General features: G+C 37.2%; 1 protein-coding gene across 1 annotated transcript; it reads left to right on the top strand.

The window, feature by feature from the left end:
- The first annotated feature begins 12,969 nt into the window (after nt 1–12,969).
- LOC113281054 (histidine kinase 3-like) lies at nt 12,970–18,471 on the top strand. Its single transcript, XM_026529694.1, has 11 exons — nt 12,970–13,993; nt 14,157–14,432; nt 14,652–14,821; nt 14,925–15,137; nt 15,237–15,423; nt 15,512–15,563; nt 15,715–15,944; nt 16,054–16,152; nt 16,277–17,424; nt 17,523–17,890; nt 18,016–18,471. Exons 1-10 carry the CDS (start codon nt 13,559–13,561, stop codon nt 17,806–17,808), a joined length of 3,096 nt encoding a protein of 1,031 aa, XP_026385479.1. The 5' UTR covers nt 12,970–13,558; the 3' UTR covers nt 17,809–17,890; nt 18,016–18,471.
- Nucleotides 18,472–22,196: the final 3,725 nt, after the last annotated feature.

Here is a 22,196-nt window from a genome sequence, read left to right as displayed (position 1 = left end):
GCCGCTACAGACACTAGCCTACTACCAGTTAACTTCGGAATGGAATGTAGTTGACCCCTAACCAATCTCACACTAATCAAGGTACAGTCGCGTTCCTTACGCCGCTTGAACAACGCCGAATTCTGCGCACTTGATTCCCTTAGCTGATCTCACCCACAACTAAGAGTTGCTACGAACCAAAGTCGAAGACTTGATAAACAAATCTTTCTCACACAAAAAAATCTATTGAATAGATAAATCTGTCTCCCGCAGATATACCTACGAGTTTTATTCCGTCTTTTGATAAATCAAGGTGAACATGAAGCAATTGATAAACCAGACTTATATTCCCAAAGAACATCCTAGTATTATCAATCACCTCACAATAATCTTAATCGATTAACGAAACAAGATATTGTGGAATCACAAACGATGAGACGAAGATGTTTGTGACTACTTTTCAATCTTGCCTATTGGAGAATAAAACTCGAGTAAATCTTAAAGAAGATAGTACTCAATCACAATATAAAACAACAAGATCAGAACACGCAACTACAGAGAAAATAGTTGGGTCTGGCTTCACAATCCCAATGAAGTCTTCAAGTCGTTAACCTACAGGGTTTCGTGAAAAACATAAAGTTAAAGGAGAATCGACTCTGATTGCAACTAGTATCATACAACAGGTGTGGGGATTAGGTTTCCCAGTTGCTAGAGTTCTCCTTTATATAGTCTCCAAACCGGGTTTGTAATCAATGTTACCTTGGTAACAAAGCATTCAATATTCACCTTTAAATGAAAACCTGATTAGTTTCAAGCTAATATCTTTCAGTCGTTAGATCGAACTTAGCTTGTTAGACACAAATGAAATGTACCATCATTTAGATAAAGGTGACCTACCTAAACGTGTACACTTAGTTGGTTCAACAATAGTTAACCAATGGTAGTCATATGAGCACTTTCATATCAACCTTATTCATCTTCATCACAACTAGTTCGAATGACTCAAGTGAAACTAGTTAGAGAAATGTTCAATTGTTTATATTCTCATAAAAGTATACAAGACACAATTGGAGCAAAATCGATTTTGATTCACTCGAATCATTTCATGAAAATTATAGCCATGGTTTGCAAAAGATTGCATTCCTTAATATATAAATGCATTAGTTCATAAATAAGCCGATTTTAGAACATAACCTACTTAAGTATGCAAACGGGTACGCATACCTAAGTAGCAGGACTGAGTTTGGTTACGCCAGTACACGTACGGGTATGCATACCATAATACACTTCCAAACTCAAGTAGAAATTGACGGAACTTGAACTTCCGCCAGTATGCGTACGGGTACGCATACTTAGTTCCCGGACTTCCAACAACCAACCAGTGTGCGTACAGGTACACATACCATAGTTCCCGATTTTGGACTTTACACAAATGTGAATACCCACTATGTTTATATCCAATCATGGTTACATGTTCTAAACCCCATTTCAATCATTGAAAATTTTTGGAAGACGACAATAGATGTCTCACACAAACTATTAGCTTCAAAGCAATTTTCAAGTGGTCGAATGATCAGTACAAAATATTCCGAGTCTACATCAAATGACTGTCTCACACAAATCATGTAAGATGTTACAAGGCGATTTTCACATGACCATCTTTTGACTTTCGTCAAGAATAAAAGATGAACTTGGTTAAAGAGAAAGCTTAACAACACATATTTCGAGAAATAGATAAGCGAGATAAACTCGGCTCAAAATATCAAATGGGTATAATTGAATTCTATATAGCAATACGACTTTTTGTCTCAAATTGGAGATAGAGTAGATCGAATTTTGAGTGATAGATGAGTTCAAGTCTCCACATACCTTTTGTTGATGAAGTTTCACGAGTTCCCTTGAGTAGTTCTTCGTCTTCATTCGATGAACGTTGTGAAGTCTAAAGATCAACTACACTTACAATCCTAATCTGAGACGTAGATATAAGTAGACTAGAAATAAATACTTATAGTTTTGGCAACTAAACTTGACAAACAAGCTTGAGATACTAACGCTTGCAAGTTCGACCGAAGAGTGCTCTAACATGCAGTTCTCCCCATGATCGTGAATTGGGCAGGATAATCGTAGTAACTGAAATATAAATCTTCTATTGATGAAGATGAAGAATGAAAAGTACCGACAAAAGTTGTCATCTGTAACAGCCTTATATACAGTCTCAGCACCGACATGTGCTAGTCACACACGAACTCAATGAATCAGGACCACATGGTTGTAAAACTAATACACAGACTGACACAGAAGTGTGTTGCACACTTTCAACTGACATTAACAGAAAAACTGTTATTCACACCCACACTAATATTAGCAGTCACTACCCCCCCCCCCCCCCCCCCCCCCCCCCCCCCCCCCCCCCAGCCCCAACTCTGGTTCCCGACAATGTACCATGAGTTTGGACCTGATAAAATTGAATTTAGGACCATGTAGAGGCTTGGCGAATATGTATGCAACCTGATCAAGTGTAGCCACATAGAAGATATCCAAAGCTTTACTATGAACTAATTATCTAATAAAATAAAAGTCTATTTGTACATGCTTCATCTTGCTGTGTCGTATTGGATTAACAACCAAAGAAGTAGAGTTGATATTGTCACACCCAAGTCTTGGTATAAAAAGCAACGAAAAATGTAAGTCTCAGAGCAAAAAACAGATCCAAACCAGTTCAGATGTACTCTAGAGTTCAGTATCCAGCCTCAATACTGGATCTAGTAACAGTACATTGTTTTCTTGAAGACCATGAAATTGGAATAGAACCCAGAAAATTACAGTAACTCCTTGTTGATCGCGTGTCATCAATTCAACCATCCAATCTACATAAGAAAATCTCAAAAGAAGTGTCTCACCTTTAGTAAATTGAATACTGGTACCCATTGTGCCTTTAAGATATCGCAAGATTCTTTTGACTGCTATCATGTGAGCTAAAGTAGGATGTTGCGTATACTGACATACCTGGTTAACTGCAAAACATATTTCAGATCATGTCCAAGTAAGATATTTGAGAGCACCTATGATTGACCTATATTCTTAAGGATCATCCAGTGACACTCCATCTGATTTTGAAAGCTTTGCATTTGGACAAACTGGTGTTGGAGAAAGTTCATATTAGCCATTTTTAACAAATCAAGAGCGCATTTGTGTTGAGAAAAAAACAAAGGATCACTATCTTTTTTATCTTCCAAACCAAGTAAGTAATGAACTGGTCCCAAATCATTAATGGGAAAATGAGATTGAAGCTTTAAGACTAAACATTTTGTGAAGTCTGAATCATTGTCTGTAAGTAAAATATCATCCACATATACTAAGGGAATAGAGATGTGTGAACCAGATTTATAGACAAACAGAGATGTATTAGCTGTATAAGTCACAAATTCTAGAGAAACAAGTACCGCGACAAGCTTATCATACCAAACCCTTGGTGCTTGCTTCAAACCATATATAAACTTATGAAATTTTCATACATAATCCGTGTGTTCTGGATCTTGAACCCTTATTGGCTGAGTTGTATACACATCCTCCTGTAAATTACCATGCAAAAATGCATTACTTACATCAAGTTGTGTGATACTCCAGTTGAACTGAACTGCCAATGAAAATATAATTCTGATAGTTATAGGCTTTGCCGCTGGGCTAAAGGTCCCAGCATAATCAACTTCAGATTGCTAATGAAAGTCTTTCGAAACTAATATAGCTTTGTACTTGTCAATACTACCATATGCTTTGTATTTGATCTTGTAAACCCACTTGCAACCAACTACGTTATAAGAATGATCTGGAGGAACAATTGACCAAGTACCAACATCCTTTAAAGCAGTATGTTCATTTACCATTGCTACTTTCCATTTTTGATTTTTATTTGTTTGAGTAAAGCAAGTTGGTGTTGGATGATTAATATCACACAAAAAGTTGCAAGGCAACAAGTGTTTAGTAGCAAACATAGTTTTAGGTTTAAACACACCTCTTCTGGCTCTGGTAACCATGGGATGATCATTCTTAGGAGTGAAAGTAGTTGAGGATGTAGCTGGAGAATGTGTAGTAGGAATAGGTATAATGGAAGAAGTGTCAAGACAAGGGAATAATGGTAATATGCAGACACGGTACTTGAATGAGAATTTAGAGAGTGAGACTAAAATGGAAATCTAGACTCATTGAAAAGAACATGCCTTGAAATATGTACTATATCAGTAGCAAGATCATAACACCTATAACCTTTGTGACACAAACTAGAGCCAAGGAAAATACAATGCTTACTTCCAGGCTGTAATTTTTAGTGGTATATGGTTTGAACCAAGGAAAACAAGAACATGCAAAAACTTTTAGAAAGTTATAATCTTGAGATTTGTAAAAAAGATATTTAAAAGGAGAGATGAAATTAAGAGACGTGGCTGGCAGTCTATTGATCAAATAATTTGCAGTTTTAAAAGCTTCAACCAGAAAATGTCAGGTAAACGAGATTGTATAAGAAGAGTTATGCCAACCTCAAGAATATGTTTATATGTAGTTTCAACAACTCCATTTTGTTCAGAAGTATGGGGACATGAAAATTCATGAGTAATGCATTTCTGGTTAAGAAAATCTTTTAATAAATTATGAGTAAATTAACAACCATTGTTATTTCTAATACATTTGACAGGTAAGTAAATAAAATTTTCAATTTAATTAACAAAAGTGATAAAAGTTGTTCTGAAATCAGATTTATTTGATAATGAAAATCCAATAGTACTTGGAGTATTCATCTAAAATATCGGCATAATAGAAAGAGCCAGATCTAGAGCAAACATGGCAAGGATCCCCTTAATCCATATGTAGCAACTCTAAAGGCTGACTAGCAAAAGTAACAGACATACTAAAAGGAAGTTTATGACTTTTTCCCAACTTGCATGCATTATAAAAGACTCGTTTATTTGACAGGTTGTACAGATTTAACATGTGACATATCCTTTGTATGGTTTGAAAAGAATAATGGCCAAATCTCTTGTGAAGGAGATCACTTTAAGTAAGTGTACTAGAAAAAGCTTCTGGAGACATGGTTTTATTGAAGTGAATATGACAAAGACCATTTTTATGTGGCCCTTGCAAAAGAATCTTCCCTGAGGTCAGATCCTTGACACAAAAATCAAAAGAATCAAAGGTTAAAGAACAATGATTGTCCTTGGTGAATTTATGAACTGAGAGTAAATTTTGAGATGAATTTGGAACACTAAGAACATTGTTAAGTTTGAAAGAATAATCAGGCGTATCTTTAAGTGTATTGCCAATATGAGAGATATGCATACCTTGGCAACTAGCTGTTGGAATCACCTAAACACCATCATAAGGAGAAGAAGTTGCCAAATCTTCCATATCTGAGGTAATATGATTATTTGCACCACTGTTAGCATACCAAGCATCATCATCAAAAACATTATCTAAAGCAAGCATGGCCTGGAGGAGCTCTGCCTTGATAAGAGAAGTTAAGCCTATGATTGCACTCAGGTGCTAGATGACCAAATTTACCATAAAATTTGACATGCATATACCACAAAAAAAAGTGTTACCAGTGGTAGTACCACCTCTACCATCCGGTCTTGGAAAAAAGGTTGGATTAGGAAATCTACCACCTCTATAGCCATCTCTTATGTACCTAAAGTTATTTATAGGAGGTCCATATGAAGAGAAATTTAGCCTATACGCAGGAAAATTAGTATTCATTGCAGCAAAAGCCTTAACATCAGACTTAGTCTTGTGATGAGATACAATCACTTCTTCACCGATCAAAAGATAGTGTAATCTTTATTGGTAATTGGAGGATTCCTAATTCTAATAGAAGTAGCAAAAACATTATAATCACTAGGAAGTCCAGAAATAATAATTACCACCATTTCATTGTCAGAAATGGGACAACCAGCTGCAATAAGATGATCTTGAATTGCTTTGACTTCCATAAGATAACTGGTTACAGATGTACTTATTTTTAATGTTGAAGCTTTGTGCGTAACTGAATTGCATGAGTAGATGAAGTTTGATCAAATAGTTCTGCAATATTGTTCCATAGACCTTGTGCAATATCTTATCCAACAACATAACCTATAACTAGATCTGAAATAGTCGACTGAATCCAAAGGATTAGAGTTGAATCTTCAATGATCCACTCCAGATAACGAGGATTAACAATTCCATTATTCTGATTAGCTCTTGTAATAAAGTTATCATCCTTTAATTTGAGTGTAATGAAATGGACAATTATATTTAGCGGAAGAGTGGAGATTGAAAAAGCGGGGGTCTAACAACCACACTCAATATTTCGTTTAGGAAATATGTATGGACTAACTCCAATATAATTCCAAGAGAATCAACTATACTATCAGACTCAATCAAGGAAAATATATCCAAGAGTTATATTTCAATTTCTCAAATCAATCTGCAATCTAACAGATATAAATCTGTGAGCCAGATCAATATCAGAAATTAATTGGATGGTACCAAAGACCAATATCCAAGCATCAATCAATTTCAATCAACAACCAAAGGTTGGATTTACCAATTGATTGAACTACGCACAACCAGTGATATTTCAATTATATAGAAAATATAATGCGGAAAAGAAATAACACAGACACCAGAAGTTTTGTTAACGAGGAAACCGCAAATGCAGAAAAACCCCGTGACCTAGTCCAGATTTGAACACCATGTTGTATTAAGCCGTTATAGATCTAGCATACTACAAGTTAACTTCGGACTGGAATGTAGTTGAGCCCTAACCAATCTCACACTGATTAAGGTATAGTCGCGTTCCTTACGTCTCTGAATCCTAGCAGGACTCTACACACTTGACTCCCTTAGCTGATCTCACCCACAACTAAGAGTTGATATGACCCTAAGTCGAAGACTTGATAAACAAATATGTCTCACACGGAAAATTCTATTAAAATATATAAATATGTTTCTCACATAAATACCTACGAAATTTTTGTTTCGTATTTTGATAAATCAAGGTGAACAGGAACCAATTGATAATCCGGTCTTGTGTTCCCGAAGAACATCCTAGAAATATCAATCACCTCAAAATAACTTAACTATATGGTAGTAGAACAAGTTATTGTGGAATCACAAAGAATGAGACGAAGAACTTTGTGATTACTTTTTATAACTTACCTATCAGAGATAAATCTAGAGTAACTTTTAGCGAAGATAATAATCAATACAATAGAATAAAGTAAGATCAGAACACGCAACGATTATTAAGAGGTATATTATACTTTGACGGTCACGTAGAAGAGAAGTATTTGTATCCCTGGTGGTGAACATGGAAACACATATATTAGTTGCTATCAAGAGACCTACTGTTCTCATAAGGTCACGTAAAGGAGAATTAACTTTTCCCTGATCGTGAACGAGGCAAGATTAACTAAAGGTTATTAAGAGGCCGACTGTACTCTGCAGGTCGAGTAGATAAAAAGTAACTCTTTTCATAATCGTGAATGGCGATAAATATAAATCGGAGATAATAGACAATACTGAAAGCATCAACTATGAAAGTATGACTCATGGGACCACCCGGAGGGTCAGGATGACAAACGAAAAATGTAAGATCTATCAGTGTCTGATGCAACACGACATACTAGAAAGCTAAAAAAAATCGTTAACTCGGTGTTCAACACAAATAAAGTTCTTGTTTATGCTTGGAAAGATAGGTTACGATATCACTAAAACACATTAATATTAAAGTGTAGGAGGCATCACGAAGAAAACAAAGGTAAGACATATGACTAGAAATCTGAAACATTGCAACACAAATGACAAACCATCGCAGAATTCACGACGACCAAAAGAAAACAACACATCTAAAACATCATTGTTCGAGAATTCTAATTAAGAAAAATATGGACCATAAAAAAGTACCCTGAGTATACCACGAAGCTCTAACATATGAGTCCAACATTTCATTGCCTCAACGAATTCCTCAGACTTCTGGATAATATAAATCTCAGTGCTTTGAGAGCCTAGAGAGTGCCTACCTGTAGATGGTGGATTTTCGATAAAGGGTAAAATCTTAAAACCATAATTGTACATACTCCTGATCCGGCAATAAGATGAGTATTGAGGCTCATGTCTTTCATTGAAGCATGAAAGCTCATGCCACAAGAACCTCTGACTGAGTATACTGTCTCTCAGAGCATACATGAATATGCAGTCTCTCAGCTGAGGCAACGTCACATCTCATGAATGCCGAGCAATTTCAGTAAATCACTTTATATAGAATCGAACAATTAGACGACTCCTAGACAACTTTCCTGCTAGTATAGAGCAATAACATCTTCAGGATGTAACAACGTTTTCCCTGACTATATAAAATAAATATGACACTTCAACAAGCTCATATGTCATATCGCTCAATTCTTGAATAATTAATGCTCCTAGACGATCGTGCTAGTATAGAGACATCAATTAATTATTTCTAAATCATTAGATTCATTAACTGAATGCCTAGAAAACATTCTACATTCTTCATAATATTTCATCACTTCAATTCATGGTTTTTCCCAGCAAAATTCCATGGGTTAGTGATAAATATTCAACGTATGGGCATCTGAGCCGCTATCGAGTAAGCCCCGACCAAAATGATGTAAGTGTATTCAGCAATAATGCACTAATGAGCACCTGAATATACGAACGAGCATTCCAAAATACGAAGGAACGATGAACCTATGCAAAATAGGAAGAAAAAATAATAATAATAAAATATTAGCTAAGGCGCTAGGGGACCGCGCCCACCAGCCGGCTAGTCATGTCGTGACCAGTCCCATGCCTAATTCTTTATTTTATCATAATTTTTATTATTTTTCCTTGATTTCATGAAAATCCCTTCATTTGAACAAAACTCCTTCGTTTGAGGAAACTCCTTAGTTTCATGGTGTTTCCTTCACACCAAGGAAATAATATAAAATTGGGAAAGGTGTCACGGGACCGGGTCTACTAGCCGGCCGGCTATGCCTTAGTTGTGGCCGGTCCCACACCTAATGATTCTTTATTATTTTATTATTATTATTTCCTTTATGTTATGAAACTCCTTAATTTCATGATATTTCTTTCAAATCATGAAAATAATTTAAAGTAAGAAAGGTTCACGGGACTGGGCCACTAGTCGGCCGACCATGCCCTAGCCATGGACGGTCCCACATGCCCCATATTTATTATTATTATTATTATTATTATTATTATTATTATTATATTTTTTAAACGCCGCAAAGGCTTTTATTAACAAAAGAATCTAATACAAGGTACAATGTCGATAGAGGGCATCCTAGCAACAAGTTGAGTCCCTGCACCTTTTTGAATAGAAATACCTAATCTATAAAAAGAGAGTTACCTAATTTGTAATTTAAGGTCATAGTTAGCTATACAATTTCTCAACCTCTTCAAAAGAATCACCATGTCTTCACTAAGTTCATATAAAATGGAAAAAGCAAGGACGCCAAAACCATACCCATGAACCGTCGCCTTATCCAAATATTTTGCCCGCTTGCGTGAAATAGCATTAGAAATGGCGACACCCGGAACGAAAACCCGACCACTAATACCAGAAAAGGGTGAGACACCCGTAACATCAAAACAAACATCTTACCCGCTTGCGTGAAATAGATTCAATTTTATTATTATTATTATTATTAGAAAGATGCCACTAGGGGCTTAATAATAATTGTTATAATAATTATATTAATTATAATAATAATAATAATAATACATGTTTCGACATCACCGATGTTTCCCCTTTTTCTGGAGGCGGGATCCACAACTTTGTCCCTGGAAAGGCCATTTCTGCAGCAATTAATCGTAAACGCAATAAGTATTTGGAAACTTGTACGACGCTCGGCTATAATTTTTGTGCTTTGGCCTTTTCGATTTTGGGAGAATTAGGAGATGATTTCACCGTCTTGATGAAGAGATTGAAGAACTGCTTAGCCAACTATGATGTTAATAACAAAGTTGGATGTTCCCTTTTTCATAGATTAGGATTGGCTATTCAAAAGGGTGTCGGTGCACAGATTGTAGCCCGACTTCCCCCTATTTCTTTGTAAATATTACTCTTTGTTTCTCAATAAAAGCCCCGGTGGCGTCAAATTATAATAAAAAAATAAAAATAAAAAAATAAAAAATAATAATCTTATGTGTTTTATAATAGTAATAGTAATAGTAATAATAATAATAATAATTATTATTATTATTTCCTTCATCTCATGGAAACTCCTCCACTTCAAGGAAACTCTTTAGTTTCAACAAACTCCTTGATTTCACGATATTTCCTTAAAATCATGAAAATAAAATTAGGAAAAGTGTCATGGGACCGGGCTTATTGGCCGGCCATAGCCGGTCCCACACTTTATGATTCCTTATTTTATTATTATTTTTCCTCGATCTTATGAAGTTTCCTCAGTTTAAGCAAAAACCTTGATTTCTTCATATTTTCTCAAATTGTTGCTCAAACGCGCATCAGAAAACATCAAAATCCTCAGGATTGAGACATGAACACTTTGGTGACATGAGCATGCTACCTTGACCGATCAAGGTTGGCTCTTTGGCTTGCAAGAGGCCGGTCCCACACATTTTCATCATTTGACCTAATTTGTTCGCATCAGGTTTAAACTCTTCCAAACAACTTGGGATTTCATAAAACGATCGTCAGTCGGTCCCGTGACCAACCAGGACCGGTTTCATGACCCCTTGGTCGGTCCCTCATCTCTTCATAATTAGGTTTTATCACCTATGGATCAGACGAGCATTAATTTAACAAATGATTAAACCAGCATTTAATCATCTTTTCATCAACTGGTCTTCAAGAGACTTTGGTATTTGCTCACTCGTGCACTTTAGCGCTACATGGTCGACCCATCATCCCTTGTAGCCGGTCCCTCCTTCACTCTGCGGTTGATTTTCAATAAATCATTGATCAGCAATTGATCGCAATTAGGGTTTCGAATGCAACGCTCATAGTTCCAGATTCAAACACTAATAATTTTATGTTGATCCCGTAATCAACACTTTAATTATCATACTCGATTTTAAATTAATATTTTCATTTGGTTCTGCTACCAATAATTCATCAAACGAGCAATATTTGCTCAGATGAGCAATATTTGCTCAGACTAAGGAATATTGGTTCAACTATCAATATTCAAAAATTCATCAAATGAAAAATATTTTTTCACCTTAACTATCAACATTTATTCGACAATGATGCCTCTGTCTCAACAGACACATTCAATTCATGAGTTCCAGAACATTTGTTCGACTCAGCAATACAAAGACTCATCGTCTCATCAAGTCAACAACTGACAAACTAAAATCACGAGACATCAATCGTGTCACATGGGGGATATCAACTAGGGTTTTAGTCTGGCAGTCTACAACACGTGTTCATACACGATGAGAATGTGAGCAAGTCATGCAAACAGTTAGAGGAGTTAGCAAAGTAGTGGGTAGAAAATCAACCAAGTCTCCGCACGATGAGCAACTGGTTTTAACACGATTTCCACTTCCACACTCTTTGACTCCAGCAACTGTCAAACTTCATGGGATCAAGGTGTTTATAGTTCTTGCAATATAAATAACTCTTTGAATCATGATTGAAACAACAGACAATCTTTCGTCAAAACAGAAAACAAGAGAACAAAAACTCAGTCTGAATAATTACTCTCAACAGAGAAAATTCAATCAATCAGAACTTATCTTATTTCTTCACGCATAATACACAACACACCTACAATTTCGATCACCATTGATCTCACACATTTCTCAGCTTCCCTCCTACAGATCGACCCATCCTCTCTTGTGTCCGAATTGACTCTGGAACGATCATTGTCTTGGTTTAGGTCAGAGTCCTACAGATTGATCTTTCGAATTCAAAGCACTCCCTTTTTGCAGTGCATCTGTGTGAGGTTAAACAGTTCGCTCGGTTCAAGGAGTTTCCTCCGCACGGTCGTCTCCTCAATTCAGCAACTCTTTTTGCCCCATCTACACTACCTTAATTCTATTGGTAGAAGAAATGAAAACATAAGGAAGTATCCAACCTTCTCCTGTGAGAATTGATCCCCACCTCCCACCCGCACAGCCAAAAGGTGTGGATTTTTCCACTTGCCTAGGAAGCAGACCCCCTGTTGCTATTTGATTCAGCACAGAGTGAATTAAATTAGAAAAATTATCGGAAATGATTGACACACCAAAAAAAGGATCATGTTTTCACCGTACGAGAGGGTGGTGGAGCCCACATATGCCCTTACCAAATCCTAATGCTAAGAGCGCAAGGTTGAGACTGTGCGATTCCCTTCGGGAGAAACCGAAGTGTAAAAGTCTAGCAAGGTTCAACAATATATATTAGAAATGAAAAGTAAAACCAAAATGAGTGAACCAGATGAAATAGAGATATAGAACTAGAACCAAACAGGTTTGTGAATTTTTAGTACAAAAGAACATAACACCACCTTGAGAGGTTTAATCAAAGAGGGTCCCATATTATCAAATACCTACTCCTCCTGTTCTCTTTCTTTAGGCCAATTCATTTCATTCTAGTCCTAAAAAAAGAAGAAGGAAATAAAAGCATCTAATACCCAACTCCCTAAAAATAATCAAAACCCACTTTTGTTTTTCTTCATAGTTATTTTTAGTTAGAGAACAAGTCAAATTTTGCAAATGAGAATTAGATCTTAACATGGAAAAGTATGTTTACTTGTGGAACTTGAACACTCTTCTATTTCTTGTTTTTTTCTGTTCACTTCTGTTCTGTACACCCCCCCCCCCCCACACCACACACTACATTTGATTCTCAATCAAATAATATTTATATTTTTTTTACTGCATGATGATGATGTAGTAAAGTACATAGCTTTGTTTAGTGGGAAGATACCTTTTTTACCCTCTTTGTTTTATTATTATTTGTTTGGGTGGATGGATAGATAGAAAAGAAAAGAAAAGAAAAGAAAAGAAAAGAAAGAAAGAAAGAAAGAGATAATGGTCACTGCTAGCAGACATTTTCCCACCATATTCTTCTAATCTTTGCTTTCATTAGATTCTGCATTCTGAACACAACCCCATGAATCCAATCTTTCTTTTTTTAACTTGAACAGAGATTTCTCTTTAAATATTTTCTTCTTCTACTACTTCTGTCTTGATCTTAGAACCCAAACATATATCCATAAGTCAATCTTAAAAAAACCCAACCACATGCTTAGTTAGATTTTTTGTGTAAGTAAACAAAACAAGAGACATGATTTATGTGTTCATTCATGGGACTCATGGCAGATTTTTGTAACATGGGTTATTTCTATTTATAAATAACTAACTTTCAATTCTTTGGGTGTTGATATAATAACTAAGTTTAGTTGGTTGGTTGGCTGTTTCCCTACTTATCTTCACAATAAATTCATCTTCCTTCTCCAATCATTTTTTGGAAGCTCACAAGTCTAGTAGTAATAGTAACAGTGAAAGATCCAATCTGCAATCTTGTGTTCTTCTTCTTCTTTCTTCACTCTTCTTCTTGAAGCTCTTGTGGATGTGTTTATTCATAAATGTTGGTTTAAAAGTGGTGGGACATGCAATTTTGATGCTATGTTCTTGGAATATCATAATTGATAATAACCCTATGAATTGGTTTGCTAATAGTGGATTAATGGAGATGAAGAGCAAGTGTTTTGAGAAGAGGAAATGTTTTGATTGGTTTGGGAGTATATCACTAAAAGGGAGTAAAATTTGGATTAAAAGAGCTTATGTTACTTGGCTAATTTGTTGTCTATTTGCATCAATATGGATCTTTTGGTACATGAATTCACTAGCTAAAGAGAAAAGGAAAGAAACTTTGTCAAGTATGTGTGATGAGAGAGCTAGAATGTTACAAGATCAGTTTAATGTCAGTATGAATCATCTTCAAGCTTTGTCTATCTTGATCTCAACTTTTCACCATGCCAAGAATCCATCTGCTATTGACCAGGTAAGTTTTATTACTTTCATTTTCTCTCAAATTTATGTTTAATTGTCTTAATTACTACTTGTTCTCATGAAATTGTTAGTAGTTTGTATGATATTGGGTTTGTGATGGTTATTTTAGTATGATTTTGAAGTTAGATTTGAGTTTGATTTGTCTGTCTTCGCAGGCAACGTTTGCGAGGTATGCAGAGCGGACGGCATTTGAGAGACCGCTCACCAGCGGTGTGGCATATGCTGTCAGAGTACTTCATTCTGAAAGGGAACAATTTGAGAAGCAACAAGGATGGACCATAAAGAGAATGGATACTCTGGTTCAAGAGGAGGAGTATGCATTTGAAATCCCAGAATCATTACCATCCCCTGTTCAGGAAGAATATGCCCCGGTTATCTTTGCGCAAGATACTGTGTCGCATGTCATTTCTCTTGATATGCTTTCGGGAAAGGTGAAAATTCTGTACTCTTGGTTCATGTTGCGGTGATTTAGTTCTCAGTATGATCCCAATTAAGATGTATGTTAGGAGCATTTTGGAGACTTTGATGTTTGTACTGCGGCACTTGAAGAATCACAACTTAAGCTGGCCTTTTGGCGATTACGGTCATTGCAATTTAGTGAATTATGTTGTTGTTGCATTGAATTCTGAACGTAGTTTTTATCGTAACAGGAAGACCGTGAAAATGTTTTGCGCGCAAGGGCATCAGGAAAAGGGGTTCTTACTGCTCCTTTCGAGTTGCTGAAAACTAAGCGTCTTGGGGTCATACTTACATTTGCTGTTTACAAGACGGAACTTCCATCAAATGCAACTCCAAACGAAAGGATACTGGCAACTGATGGGTAGGTATCAGCATATGCTAGAAGTTGCTAACTTAATCACTGTCCTGTTTCAGGGAAACTAAGAAGCAGAGGATAATGCCATTGTCTGTCCATTTTCGAGCAGGTACCTTGGTGGAATATTCGATATAGAATCGCTTGTAGAGAAGTTGCTTCACCAACTTGCCAGCAAACAAACCATCCTTGTGAACGTGTATGACACCACTAATTTCTCAGATCCGATTAGCATGTATGGCTCAAATGTCACAGATGATAGAATGTTCCATATCAGCTCTCTTAGCTTTGGAGATCCATTTAGAAAACATGAAATGCGCTGCAGGTAACCAATCAATTAGCTCTACACCTATAACCTTGATTCATTAATTTTGGTAGAATAGTTGCTGATATATTCTCTTGTCCATACTTGGTTTCGGAACAGATTCAAGCAGAAGCCACCAATGCCTACATTGGCGTTGAGCACAGCCATTGTTGTGCTTATTATTGGGTATCTTATTGGGCATATACTCAACGCGTCAGCTAATAGAATCACGAGAGTTGAGGATGAATACCAATTGATGAAGGAGTTAAGAAAACAGGCTGTAGCTGCAGATACTGCAAAGTCCCAGGTAATGAACTAGTAGTATTTTGATTTTGCAGTTAAGGTTCTCGTTTCAGTCCAACAATCTAATGCCGTTTCATCAAAATACTCTGTAGTTCCTCGCTACCGTTTCCCACGAGATCAGAACCCCCATGAATGGTGTTTTAGGTAAGTCTTAGGTCTTTTTTGTTAAGTTAGTAAGTTTAATGGTAACCAACATATAGTGCACAATGCTTTGCCATGTCACAAGTACCATATGGCTTTAGGTGGAAACAGCACAAGGCATTGACAGAAAAACATGTTTTTGGTCCATCAACAGGGATGTTGCAGATGCTAATGGACACGGAACTAGATATAACACAACAAGACTACGTCAGAACTGCGCAAGCGAGTGGAAAAGCTCTTGTTTCACTTATAAATGAAGTTCTGGATCAGGCCAAAATTGAATCTGGCAAACTTGAGCTTGAGGCTGTGCGTTTTGATGTTCGGGCTATCATGGATGACGTTCTGTCTCTTTTTAGTGGAAAATCTCAAGACAAGGGATTAGAGGTAGGAATGCAGCAATTTCTATTTTTTTTATATAATGCTATCTTTCATTTATGAAGTACATGCTATCCCCTGATTCCTAACATTTGTTCAATATGTTGGAAAAAAACAGTTAGCTGTGTACATCTCAGACCGGGTTCCTGAAGTTTTAATTGGTGATCCTGGGAGATTTCGGCAGATTATCACAAATCTCATGGGGAACTCCATCAAAGTAAGTCTAACGATAAAAAAATCTTGAGAATAATTTATGATCTCTTTTCAACTTGTTTAATTCTGCAGTCGGAAAAGCTGAGTTCAACACGAGACTTACTCTTGAGTAATTTATCATTTTGCAGTTCACAGAGAAAGGACATATCTTTGTGACTATTAATGTTCTGGAGGAGGTGACAAGCTCAATAGATGTTGAGACTGAAGCGCCATCTAGGAACACCCTAAGCGGCTTTCCTGTGGCAGATAGACGCCGCAGTTGGGGACACTTCAAGACTTTTATTCAAGAGGGAGCCACATGTCCAGAATCCTTATCTGCCGCATCGGATCTCATTACTCTAATAGTATCGGTCGAGGATACAGGTGTTGGTATTCCTTTAGACGCCCATCCAAAAGTTTTCACACCATTTATGCAAGTGGGGCCATCCATATCCCGAACTCATGGTGGCACAGGTATTGGATTGAGTATAAGCAAGTGTCTAGTTGGTCTCATGAGCGGAGAGATTGGATTTGCCAGTGAACCCCATGTTGGCTCCACTTTCACGTTTACCGTTGTTTTCAATAATGGTCGTTCGAATTCAAACGAGTTCAAGAACCAACAAATTATTAAGCAGGCCAGTGGTCCAATATCCTCTGAATTACAAGGAATGACAGCGTTGGTTGTGGATCCCAGACTGGTCAGAGCACAGGTGACAAGATATCATCTCCAAAGAGTTGGTGTACGTGGTGAGATAGCCTCTGATCTAAACCAAGGACTATCTCACATTTCCAGTGGTGGGTCATCAATCATCAGCATGGTCCTTGTCGAAAAAGAATTCTGGGATAAAGACGCTGTTTTAGCAACTCAGTTTGCTAACAAGTTGAAGCAGTATGATCCTTCAGATCGTTTGAAACTGTTTCTTTTGGCTAATTCTGTTGTCTCTCCCAGAACAAACATCGGGAAGTTTGGTGGCTATAACCCAACAATCATTATGAAACCCCTGAGAGCAAGTATGTTGGCCGCATCTCTTCAACGAGCAATGAGTGTAGGTACCAACAAGGGTAATCCTCGAAATGGAGTGAAACCACTTCTGCCACTTCAGAATCTTCTTCGTGGTAAACAAATTCTGGTTGTAGATGACAATAACGTAAACCTCAGAGTAGCTGCTGGAGCTTTGAAGAAGTATGGAGCTACAGTAGAATGTGCAGATAGTGGAAAGAAAGCTATTGATATGCTTAAACCGCCTCACCACTTCGATGCCTGCTTTATGGATATCCAAATGCCTGAAATGGATGGGTACTAAACATCTTTTAGTTTAACTTTGCGTCTAGTGTGTTTTTGTTGGATGTATTTCGTTGAAGGTTCACTAAAAGTGTATATTTTCTTTTATGCAGGTTTGAAGCTACAAAAAGGATTCGAGCTATGGAACACGATATAAATAACCGAATCCAACATGGAGAGATATCTGTGGAGGCTTATGGGAATGTTCAAAACTGGCATGTCCCTATATTGGCCATGACTGCAGATGTAATTCAAGCTACAAATAAGCAGTGCTTGGCGAGTGAGATGGATGGCTATGTGTCTAAACCTTTTGAAGGAGAACAACTATATAGAGAAGTTGCACGAGTTCTGAAATCAAATCCACCCCAACTTACAAACCCAGCAGACCAAAGCATCTAGCCTACTGGACTGTAGGATATCAACTGACTATTCTTCAGGGCGAACTGGAATGCTTAATCGGGATTTCGTGTTGTTACCAAGAGTAAGCTCCCTTTTTAGTTTCTTTCCATCTTCACAAGTAAATATTTGTGGACATCTTCGCGTCTGAAAAATGTACCATGGTCCAACTATCTTCGATTTTTACTTCTAATTTCCATAAACTTGCAGGATTATTTATTTTTCACTGGGGCTGATTGGAATGAAAGAGTGCACAGAAGAAACATTGATTCTCCGTCCGTTTGACGACTTAATTTAACTCACAACTTATTTGGTGGCTTGAGATGATAACCTAATCGTTACTTTGTAAATATATCTCCTTCTCTTCGTCGATACAAAAAGATGTTCTGAATCCTCACAACTTGAAATGTGGAGGAAATGAAAATATTTAGATGATGGTGTAAGTAAAAAGAAGAAAGTTTGGAATTAGACTACGTTTCTATATACTCTCTACCTTATTGTAAGAATGTATTTAGTTAGTTTTGCTGGTGAGGTTCCCAGTTATCTTTTTCTTCTTTTATCCTCTGGAAATCGAAGATTCACTGCAGAGGTTTTCGATGTAGTAGTAGTCCTAGTGAGTAGAGCAAATAATACATGGTTCTTTATTGATTGTGTTGCCAATGTGGACGTCTAGTCTCGAAAAATTAGTTGAACATACTCATTTCAGTGATGCACAGAATATCCTCGGTTCATCTACATGTTGGATTTTCGGTTTTTCTTTTTCCTCAATTTCTGAATCTTTGTCTTGGTAATCCTTCTCAACACTTTCTCGATTACTGTGAACGAATAAATAGTCCCACATCGTTATAATCCGCTTAATTAATTTAAATATAATATGGAAGGGCCGCTCCGCTCATTGCCAATTAATTTTGAGTTGGATGTCCGTAGACTTTAGTATGGTATCAGGGCTAAGTCCCAGACCCAGACCTGTGTAGGCCGTCCCAGACCCAGACCCAGACCTGCCTACGCCGAGTGTAGGCCGAGTTACTGGCCGAAATGTTTATCCGATTTTGTCACTTGTACACCCGGGATGTAGGCCAGTGCCGATACTGGCCGAGGTGTTACCCGCTGATTTAGTCATTCACCTGTGTACACCTGTTACCGATGGACTGGTAACTCGTACGTAGGTCCACGTATTAGGCCCAGTGACTGGCCTTACACGTGAGGTGGCTTGTGAAAGGACAAATAGTCCCACACCGCTATAATCCGCTTCATTAACTTAAATATTAACTTATAAATATAATATGGAAGAACCGCTCCACTCATTGCCGATTGGTTTTGAGTTGGATACCCGCAGACTTTAACAATTATACTGTCATAGGTAGACATGTAGTGGATGTCCACATTCTATGGGTCCGATTTGCAACTTATTGTGTAGTAGTCTATTTTTGACAAATTAATAGATACAACCAATAAGGTACAATTATGGCAGGACTATTCAAATACGAGAATCACCATAATTTTCGGGTTTAGGAAGCTGATAAGCACCATACCACTGGAAAAATACGAGATGATGGCAGTGATTGGTTGAATAAGTTTTTTTCGAGCATGGTAGAGGTCTGTTATCGTTGTGGCGTAGAATATGGCGTAAAATACACGTTTCGTGCACCTGAAGCGTCATTCGTTATTGCTAATCTCTCCCGGTCATTTCAGCAGAACTGGGACTGATGTCGAGATAGTGTTTATGTTAACGGAATTTATTTTACAGATTACCGTGGATTTTATATTGCAATATAATTCATAATTTTATTCCATTCGGTTAGTAAACGAGAGAAAACCTGATAAGTTATCTTTCTTGGACCGCATGTTATTGTTGTTTTCCGCACCCAGTGTACACGTACCAGTGCGCATACCAAAAGTTTCTGAACTGCTTTTGTATTAAGGGTACACATATCCGTTACACGTACCATGCCATAACTAGTTCACAAATAGAGTTGGTACACATACCCGGTATGCGTACCATCCCTGTCGAATATTTTTCAGATATATTCAAACTATTTCTATAATATGTTTGGCATTAGAAAAACACTCTCTAATACTTCTCTTGATCAGTAAATATCTCTTGATCATGATTCATAGTTTAAGTCTTGAGTGTTATTGCACATGATTATTGCTTGAATATTTACAACCTTTTTGGTTTATATGAGAACATATGATGCACGATTATTAATAGGTTATCCATATGTACATCTTCTTCCATGTCTTTATACGCTTGTGGTAGCCAGTTTTGGTGTAAATCCTTGCGGAAAAGATTAGTTCTTCGTCTAAGAGTAAATCAAATCTTGTATGTTCTTTACAAGTTTATATCTTAGATAGCTATACTCGATCCTCGTGATCATTCTTGCGTATTGCTTGACTACCTTAAGATAAAGTTCTTGCTTATCATATTTATATGATTTGAACGTCATCTCTTGATGATGATGATGGATACAAATTTACTTGTGAATTTGTTAATGTCTATAAAAATCCTTTACTTGTAAAGGTCGCCGTGTTGTTCTTTTTGGGAATAACATCAATGCGGGAGACTTCTTTTGAACTTGTGATTAACTGATATATCTTTGTAGGGAAAGTGTGTTAGAGAATAACTCGGTCAACCTCGCATGCGTTGCTATATCAAGCATGTTTGTCAATGTCAGTGATCAGAACTATGGGTCTTGATTTCTAGTCTACATAGCTAAGTCTCGGACTAGGATAGAAAAGTGTAGTTGAGCTCAAGGACTTCATGGAGATTCATCATACAACGACGAAGATCTACTCAAAGAACCGTGGAACTTCATCAACAAAAAGGTATGTGGAGACCTGAACTTATCTATCACTCAAAAGTCTATCCCTTCTATCTCCTACTTCTTATGAGACAAAAGTCGTATGCTATATAGACTGGATCATACACATTTGATATTTCGGGCCGAGTATATCTCGCCTATCTATATCTCGAAATCATGTGTTGGTAAAGCGTTTTGCTTTGATCGGGTTTATTGTCACCTAATGACGAAAGTCAGAATGTTTCAATCACTTTGAAAATCGCTTTGACGAGAAATAGTGTAACAACTGTATAACATCCTCTAAGAATGTTTCAACGGTTGGAATGAGAGTTTAGGTCTATATAACCAATGATGGATATAAGCATTGTGTGGTAACACATATGTGCATAAGTTCTATTCCTTAATTCGAAGTTTGCGAACTTTGTTGATTGAGAGAAACCGGAGGAATTGGCTTTGCCAAGTCCGCGAACTCAGTCCGCGAACTGACGGAAGTTCTCTTGCCGAGAATTTCTACTGGGATTTTCCAAAAACACGTTTACGCGTTAAGTCCGCGAACCTAGTCCGCGAACTGGCGGAAGTCTCCTTGCTGAGATTTTCTGCTGAGTTTGGAAAACTCTGCCGGTTGCCTTAAGTCCGCGAACTTGTTTGCGAACTTGAGTGGGTTATGATCTAAAGATGTCCTCTGAATATGAAACTTAAATTGCTAAGGAATGCAGTATGCAAACCGCGGATAAAGTTCATGAGCCGATTCAATCGAATCGAATCATATTTGTTTCAATTGTGTCTTGTGTAGTTACATAAGATCTCATAGCAATTTAACAACTCTCTAACTAGTTCATTTGAGTCAATTGAACTAGTTATGGTGAAGAAGAACAAGGGTAATATGAAATGCTCATATGGTTAACCTTTTGGGTTACTATGTTGAACCAAGATACACGTACACGTTTGGGCTCGGTGACAAGCTAAGTTTTCGATCTAACGGTTGAGAAATATTAGCTTGAATCTAACTCAGGTTTTCATCTAACGGTGAATATTTATTGCTTTGTAACTAAGGCAAAACCCTGATTTGAAGACTATATAAAGGAGTCATCTAGCATTGGGAAAAACTAATCCCCACACATATGTGTGATACTAGTGCGCTCGCTAGAGTCGATTCTCCTCTAACCTTTGGTTTTCTTCTCTAAAACCAGGTTAACGACTTAAAGACCTTATTGGGATTGTGAAGCCAGACCGATACTACTTTTATCGTAGTTGTGTGATTTGATCTTGCATCTTTTATCGTACGAGTACAATCTGTTGATTGGCTTGAGATCGTGAGAGTTCTCCGATAGGCAAGATAAATAGGTCACAAACATCTTCGTCTCACTGTTTGTGATTCCTCGATGTCCTTTTGTTTATACAAGTAAGACTGTTGAGAGGTGATTGATTAATCTAGGCTGTTCTTCGGGAATATAAGACCGGATTATCAATTGGTTCCTGTTCACCTTGATGTCATATCATAAGACGGAACAAAAACCTAGGGTTCTTCTGTGGGAGACAGATTTATCCCTTGATAGACTTTTCCGTGTGAGACAGATTTGTTTATTATCA

Source organism: Papaver somniferum, chromosome 5 (assembly GCF_003573695.1).
Source record: "Papaver somniferum cultivar HN1 chromosome 5, ASM357369v1, whole genome shotgun sequence".
In the NCBI taxonomy this organism is placed as follows: Eukaryota; Viridiplantae; Streptophyta; class Magnoliopsida; order Ranunculales; family Papaveraceae; genus Papaver; species Papaver somniferum.
Note: the sequence above shows the minus strand (reverse complement) of the source record. Positions and strands in the feature narration are given on the sequence as shown.